Source organism: Spermophilus citellus (genome assembly GCF_964194105.1).
Source record: "Spermophilus citellus genome assembly, chromosome: 17".
Taxonomy (NCBI): Eukaryota; Metazoa; Chordata; class Mammalia; order Rodentia; family Sciuridae; genus Spermophilus; species Spermophilus citellus.
This window is the reverse complement of record NC_138199.1, coordinates 54,259,579-54,267,782: the sequence shown is the minus strand read 5'-3', so window position 1 is coordinate 54,267,782 and position 8,204 is coordinate 54,259,579. Positions and strand designations below refer to the sequence as shown.

Below are 8,204 nucleotides of genomic sequence, written 5' to 3'. Positions count from 1 at the left end.
CATCAGCTTTGTTATTAACAGTACTGTGCTGGAGAACATTCAAAGCTGAATAGCACTTGAGATCTCTCTCTGGGAGGACAGTTATGGACCCCTGCCTGGGGACCCATGTGATCCCTGAGGCTGTGCAGGCTTCCCAGGCCTTCCTGTTGTGACTTCTCTGGGCTTTGTGGCTGCAGGATGGCTAGGGCCTGCTCAGAGCCTGTCACCCAGAGCAGGAGGCTGTGGCTTAGCAGGGTGGGAAAGTCCTATTCCCACTTTGCTGGGAAACACCAACATCTGAGGAGGCTCAGCCAGGTTCTCAGATCAGCTCTGTCATTTGCCCTAAGGCATGGCCCTCCAGTGGGGACAGGCTGAGGCAGCCAATGGGACCCCAGGATTGTGTCTGAGTGTGGGAAAGTCATGGTGACTCATGAGAAGTCCATAACTGAGGGCCCCAAACCTAGGTACCTAGGCCATGGGAGAGTGGCCTGTGTGCTCAGAGCCTGTCTATGTTCCCTAGTGACACCTGCTTGTCATCACCGGTCTCAGTGAGTGCAAGACCGTACTTGGGTGGGGACCAGCCACATAGCAGCTGCCACTAATGAGCACTGATCACAGGCAGGTGCTCTTGAAGATGCTTCAAACTAATTTACTCCTCCCGGCAACGCTAGGGAGCAGGTTCTGTTATTCTCTCTCCAGTTTACAAAAGAGAAAACAGAAGGACATCCAAAGAAGTGAAGTTAGTTGAACCCACAAATTCAGATGTAACCATCATGTGCTGCTTCTCTGGGACAGCTTAGGGTGAGCAGCTTCCCCATGTGGAACCCACCTCAATTGTCTCCTTCCTGTTCTCCACAGACTCCTCACCTCCAGCCCAGGATGGGGTTCCAGTGAGCATCCGGGGGCACAAAGCAAGCTCTTACCACCCCTGAGTCTTGATTTCTTCAGCTTCAGCGTGGGGATGAGAAGCTCGGGCTTGCAGAGCAATTCTGGGGCTTCAGTGAGACCCTGTGCAGGGAAGTGCTGGTGCCTGGCTCACCGCTGGTGCTCAGCCATGGTTGTTTTCTTGATGGGAACATGATCAGTGTCCCTAGAAGAGTAAGCAGGCCCCAATCCTCAGTGCAGTTCAGAAGACAAGTCCCACAGGGTCATCTGACGAGGCCTCATCCCCAGATCTGCTGCCCCTCTCCTCTCTTTCGGGCCTCACTGGCTCGGGAGGCTGGCCTTACTAGATCCTTTGTCAAGCTTTCTAGGTATTGGCTCAGCCAAGTCGTGCAGAGAGAGAAAATGGCAAGGCCAGGTTTTTGGTGCTTGCTAAGCGGGCCTGGGATTCAAGGACCTACCTTTTCCCTCCATTCAGGCAACCAGAAGGAAAACCTCCATTTTCTACCCAGAACCAAAAAGACAAGCCCTTCTAGCCAAGGCTCTGGGTGGTGTCATGGACAGATGCCTGATGGCTTGTATTCTAGTCTGGAACTGAGCTATGTAGCCTGGCCAGGAGGGAGTAGGGCTGCATCTACCAAGATTCTACTGAATGGAGGGTGACCAGTTGTCCTTACATTAAATGAAAACCAGAACAGCCTGGGGAAACAGGAAGAGTTGGTGACCCTGGCCAGATCTTCTGGGCCAATTCAAGAGCCCCCTATTTCTCCCTTATCTTCCTGCAGTTTGCAGGCCTGCTCTTCATCGGAGCCAGCCCATAAAAGGAGACAAAGCTACAGAGGTGAAGGCGGTGGCTGGACTCCCACGCCTGTTTAACGAGGAGGCTGAGGTCTGGGCTCTGATGACAGGTCCCTTTGAAGAACTGACGGAGCCTTGGTCTTCCCAGGGACATGGGATGGTGGGGGTGAGTCTCCGTGTAGCCACCAGTTCAACGGGACTCCAATTTTACAAGGCCGGGAAATATTCACGGAAAGCTAAATAACAGGTTAATGAGGGGTTTCAATAGAAAGTGGTATTAACTTTAATGAGGAGAAAACACTTTGTAAGGGCCAACCAACACCCACTGGGGAGGAGGTATAAATCCCGGCTGCGGAGCTGCTTCTTCACATCGGGGTGTCTGGTCTTAGGGATCTACCACTTGCATCCGGGCTCCTGTGGCCATGGCTTCCAAATGCCTCAAGGCCAGCTTCTCCTCGGGATCCCTCAAGAGCCCAGGAGGGACCGGAGGAGGCTCCAGTCGTGTATCCACCATCTATTCCAGCAGCTCTTGCAAACTCCCGAGTCTCTCCCGGGGGGCCCGAAGTTTCTCTGTGTGCACGGCCGGGCTGGGCAGAAGCAGCTCCAGGGCTTCTGGTGGCCTCCCTGCTCTCTGCCTCCCCACTGGAGGCTTTGCCGCCAGCTACAGCATGGGTGGGGGCTGGTTTGGGGAGGGAATCCTCACTGGCAACGAGAAGGAGACCATGCAGTCCCTGAACGACCGGCTGGCCAGCTACCTGGAGAAGGTGCGCCAGCTGGAGCAGGAGAACGCCAGCCTGGAGAGCCGCATTCGGGAGTGGTGTGAGCAGCAGGTGCCCTACATGTGCCCCGACTACCAGTCCTACTTCCGGACCATTGAGGAGCTCCAGAAGAAGGTGAGAGGTTCTGTGTGGCAGTGGCTACCGGGGAGCCTAGTGGCATTAGACTCAGACTGGCAGCCAGAATATGTGTGATGGTGGCCCTAGGGCACCTAGGAGGTTAAGAAGCATGTTTCTACCAGTAATTACTGAGGGAGGTATCATTAGCCCATTATACAGAGGAGAACACTGTCAATTAACCAGGCTTTGGCTGGTTAATTGACCCAGATGGCCATTAGTGCCTTCTGGGTCATGATGAACATAGAGTGTATGAATTAACTGATGTGTGACCTTTGGCACCATTGTCCATTTCTCTGATTTTTAATTTTTGTATTTATTTTAAGGTGAAGGGATTGAACCTGATGTGTTGAGTGTAGATCAGGTTTCCCATAAGTAACTCAGGGAAGAAAACACCTGTCAGAAAAGTTTCCTTCTTGCCTTGTCTACATCTCTTGAAAGTCACAGCTGGATTCTAAGAGGGACAGTCTATGGCCAGAGAATCACAGGGTACACTGTGGGCAATGGCCTACTTTGGGGTCCCCGGCAGGCCTGGGAGACAGGAAGACAGGAAGGCAGGGGAAGCCTCGTTCTACCATGCCGAGTCTTTCCTGAAGCACGCCCGTGCCCTTCTCTCTAGCCCTGGGCTACATACCACAGACCCGCTGCATGGGAGGGATCGTAGAGGTTCCACAGTCCAGTCCCTATTGCCTCCCACGAACCCTCAAGGAGTACCGCTACCAGGAGTCCAGGATGGACAACTGTTTCTGTCCAGAGGGACCCTCCCCACCCCTCTGCCCGCCTTGGGGGGGGGTCCCACTAGCAGAAGGTCCTTTCTTGTACTGAAGTTGCTCCTTTCTATCCCCAGACTCTCTGCAGCAAGGCAGAGAATGCCCGGCTGGTGGTGCAGATTGACAACGCCAAGCTGGCTGCCGACGACTTCAGGACCAAGTAAGTGGACCTGCCCACCCTTGAGAGGCGCTGGTAGACTTGGACCTGGGTGATGCCTAGACTCAGAGTTTTAGCTGCATTCAGTCACCAAGACACAAAAGCAGGTCTCATAGCACCAGGGCAGTGTATGGTGGCGCCTGACTTTGAAAGCAAAAAAAAAAAAAAAAAAAAAAAAATGGAGCTACAGATGCCCTGTTCTATGCCTGCAGGTATGAGACAGAAGTGTCCCTGCGGCAACTGGTGGAGGCTGACATCAATGGCCTGCGCAGGATCTTGGATGATCTGACCTTGTGCAAGGCTGACCTGGAGGCACAGGTGGAGTCCCTGAAAGAGGAACTGCTCTGCCTCAAGAAGAACCACGAGGAGGTGAGCATGGGGAAGAGGCAAGCATGGGGGAAGGTGAGCATGGGGGAGGAGGTGAGCATGGGGGAGGAGGTGAGCATGGGGGAGGCAGCCAACTGGGGAAAGTTAGTGCTGACCCTTGTCTGTGCCACAGGAAGTGAACTCACTGCGCTGCCAGCTTGGCGACCGGCTCAATGTCGAGGTGGATGCTGCTCCACCTGTGGACCTGAACCGTGTTCTGGATGAGATGAGGTGCCAGTACGAGACTCTGGTGGAGAATAACCGCCGGGATGCTGAAGACTGGTTTGACACCCAGGTAGGTACCTGGAAACAATCAGTGCAACAGCGGCACATGTCAGGCCACACAGAAGTGGCCCTGAGGTTGAGAGTCAAGAAACCTGAATGTGAGCGTCTCAGTTCTGTTCTAACCTCACTGTGCAACCTTGGGCGTGTGGCTGTCCTCTAAATAGCATGGATAAAAGGAATGTGTCGGACTGGGTGATTTGGAAGGTCCTTCTTGACTGATGATTCTAATTGGCCTCTGGAGACCTTTGAAGCTGAGTCCCCAGAAGGCTCCTAACCAGTCCTGTGTGTATGTATGTTTCAGACAGAGGAGCTGAACCAGCAGGTGGTGTCCAGCTCAGAGCAGCTGCAGTCCTGTCAGGCAGAGATCATTGAGCTGAGACGCACGGTCAACTCCTTGGAGATCGAACTGCAGGCCCAGCAGAGCATGGTGAGCCCGAAGGTGGGGGCGGGCTGCTGGATGAGGCCTGGAAGCCCACAGCCCTGCTGCTCCATGCTCTGATCACATGGGCAGGCTCCAGGGGTTCAAGTTCTTGAGCATCAGGCTTCTCTTGCAGAGGAGAAGAATGAGGGCAAGGCCCCAATCATAAATGCCCCAGTGGTATGGGACAAGAGGCCTGGAGCAAGCCATATGTCCAGGCAGTAGCTCCTCTATTTGTGTAATCACATCCATCTTGACATATTATCAGTTACTCAGAGATGCTATTAATCAGGAGATAATCTGGATCTGCAGGCTACGGGGACTGGTTGGCTCATCTCAAATGAGATGTCTGATGGTGGTTCATCCTGGCTCAAATAATTCTCTAGCTTCCACTCTTGGATTTTGAAGTCTCACTTGTATTTTCTCTGGCCTCTAAATTTGTTCCTCCTTCTATAACCCTTGACCTTCCAGAGAGATGCTTTGGACTCCACCCTGGCAGAGACAGAGGCCCGCTACAGCTCCCAGCTGTCCCAGATGCAGTGCATGATCAGCAACGTGGAGTCCCAGCTGGCGGAGATCCGGGCTGACCTGGAGCGTCAGAACCAGGAGTACCAGGTGCTGCTGGACGTCCGGGCCCGGCTGGAGTGTGAGATCAACACGTACCGGGGCCTGCTGGAGAGCGAGGACAGCAAGTGAGTGCCACCGTGTGTTCTCTTGTCTTCTGAATGCCGTCTCCAAAGTTTTGGGGAGATAACATGGTGACTGGGAGGAGCACAACACTCAGAGTCAGGAGTCCTGGGTTATTAAGATGCCTTCCAACAGCAACTGGAAGATCCAAGTTACCTCTTTTCTGTCTCCTAGGCTCCCCTGCAACCCGTGTGCCTCTGACTGCTCATCCTCCAAGTCAAGCTTCCCCTGCCTTCCTGCAGCCTCCTGTGGTCCAGGCATAGCCCGCACGACCTGCAGCCCCCGCCCTGTTTGTGTGCCCTGCCCAGGGGGTCGGTTCTGAGAACTTCTGACCCAGAAGGCCAAGGTCATTGTCACTTGGACATGGCCCCCTACTCACTCCTAACTCTTACAGCCCAAACCCCTCTCTGCACACGGAGCCCAGGTCCAGGTCCTGAGAGGGCTCACTGCAAACACATGCCTTCGAGTTTCTCAGAGCCTGTCAGTAAGGCTGGCTGCCCCCAAGGCCTTAACTCCTCATCATTTCAATGGGCACCAGCATCTCTGTTCTCAGGAAACAGAGACTTTCTTTCTGGTGTGTTGGGTTGGGCTTTCTTTCTGGTGTGTTCCAGTAGGTTCTGAAATGCAATACAAGGTTTCTATTGGTGGAACAATAAAGCTCGTTTGCTCTGGCTCTGGATGCCTGATTCATATCATTTCTATGTTCGTTTGTGTTCCTGCTGGATCCAGGGGTAACCGCTGGGTAGATGAATACCAGAATGCTTGACCAAGAGTGACCCTGGGGATGACAGGTCCTTGGGCCCCTGATCAGGAAGGGTAGAGGCCACGGTGAGATGTTCCGCTTGACTTCTCTGATGAAGACCTTTTCCCAAGATTCCAGTGCAGTGACGGGTTTACCAGACCTCGCCTGCTATGCCTCTTAGCATCCGTGGCCATCCTGTATGCTAAGAGATCAGTGAGATAGAAAGCATTTCGGGCCACTTTATTAGCTTCATGTCTGTGGCTCCTCATAAAAGCTATGATATAGTATCACACGCTCGTGGTACTTTAAAAGGTATAAACACCTTCTTCCCTTGTAGCCTTTCATAAAGCCCTGCTAGATGGGTAAACCTCCTTAATATTATACCTCCCATCATGTTCAGAAGACAGAGAGTGGGCCTGCCAGTGGCTCAGAGCCTGCTACAGCTCAGAAGTTCTTGCCCTTGGGAGACTCATGCTTCCTCTTGTGGGATCTCAGCATCTGACAAGTCCTATGACCAGGTGCATGGGCAAGAGAGCTCCAGATATTAGAGATGGAAAATGTCAAACCCCCAGCTATTGAGGCCTCAGAAAAGGGAGTGAAAAAGACGGCCATACCTTGATAGCATTGATCCTTTCCCAATGCACTCTTTCCCAGTGACAAGACAAGCCTTGGGGAGGAGATAACCATCCAAGCCTAGACTGGCAGTCTCTAGGAAGGAGCCAAAGTATTGACCCTTCCCAGAGCAAATCCTTTCTCAGTGACAGTGCAATGAGACCCCAGAGGGAAAGAGATAAGTACTGACCACTGACCCCAGACCCTCCATCTGGTCCACTGACTGCTGATGACAGACCCTTCATCTGGCCCACTGACTGCTGACTCTGGACCCTCCATTAGACATGCTCTGTCATTAATTAAGTCACCTTATATAACCTATATAAGCCCAGTTCCCTTCTTTGTTCAGTGGCTCATTTTCCACCAGGGGAGTGGGTCCATCATAACCATGACTCCATTCCTGAATAAAGACTTTCAGCTGATTTGTGAAATTTGTGTTGTGCCTGGTCTCTTTGTGCTAACACAAGGCATCTAAGATGGAGGGCTCTCACTGTGTTCAGAATGTCCTCCCCAAACAGATCAAGCAAGTACTGAGTTCTAGCAGTCCCAGTGGGAAAGGGACAGGGTCAAGGCAGCACTTTCTAAGCTAGAAAGGAGGGCAGGTTGTTCTGAGTCAGCCCTCTGCTCTCCAAGATGCCAAAGGCTCCTGCTGGGGGACTTCAGTGATGTTAAGAGGGCTCTGACAGGTTGGTAAATGCTGCCTGACCCATGCAGGCCCAGGCCTGCCAGGTCAGGATGTCTGTATATTTCAACCTGATTTCATCATAGATTCTGTCCCTTCCTATCCCTGTGTATAGGAGGGCCTGGGCCTTTGGTCTCCACCACTTAGCTCATGGCAACCTGAACCTCCACTCAAGTTCCAGTCACCTTGGAACACCTAGGCAGATTTTGCTGAGGGTCAGGTGCCCATGGCAGGTGGTGGTCTCAGAATCATTCACTTAATCCAACAAACCCTTACAGACAACCAATGTGTGCCAGGCAGTGGTTAGAACCAGGGGCAGGATTGGTCTATGTGGGAGGGAGGTTGGGATGGGACAAGAAGGACACCTGCTTACTATACTTCTTTCCTTTCCACCTCAGTGGCAGGAGGAGGCCGTGAAATAAGCATAAAGAAAATCTGGGCCAAGAACATGGAGTCAGGTTGATGTGGGTTCAAATCCCAGCCCTACCATTAACTGCATAAAGGAATGCTAGCAGGTCACAGTCCCTTTTCTGAGTATCCGTTTCCTCTTGGGAAAAGTGCGAAGGTGACACTGTGTTGTAAAGTCCCTAATACTTTGCTGAGCATGTGATGGGCACCTGGAAACTAGTTAACATTGACTCTTGGATGCCTGGATTGCTCTGGGAGTGACATGTACTTTCCCCTATCTGGGATTTCATTTCTTAGGTTTCCTTCAAGGCAGTGATGCCCAGGACAAAGCAGACTAGCTAAAGTGAATATACGGTTGTATAATTTATTATTTAATTCCAACTCTGACCAGTCGTGGGGGAAGTCATGGTCAGCAGTACCAGATGCTCTCTTGAGCACATGGCTCTAGTGAATTCTGTTTTGTATGTCCCATTCCTCCTCTTTATAGCACTCTTCGTGGCACAAGTCCCTTCCAAGCTTATAATA

General features: G+C 52.2%; 1 protein-coding gene across 1 annotated transcript; it reads left to right on the top strand.

Annotated features, from left to right (window-relative positions):
* Positions 1 to 2,081: 2,081 nt before the first annotated feature.
* Positions 2,082 to 5,557, top strand: KRT35 (keratin 35; the record flags this gene model as incomplete). The annotated part of the gene is made up of 7 exons (XM_081272121.1): positions 2,082 to 2,552; positions 3,400 to 3,482; positions 3,692 to 3,848; positions 3,979 to 4,140; positions 4,432 to 4,557; positions 5,020 to 5,240; positions 5,410 to 5,557. 7 exons carry the CDS (start codon positions 2,082 to 2,084, stop codon positions 5,555 to 5,557), a joined length of 1,368 nt encoding a protein of 455 aa, XP_081128247.1.
* Positions 5,558 to 8,204: the final 2,647 nt, after the last annotated feature.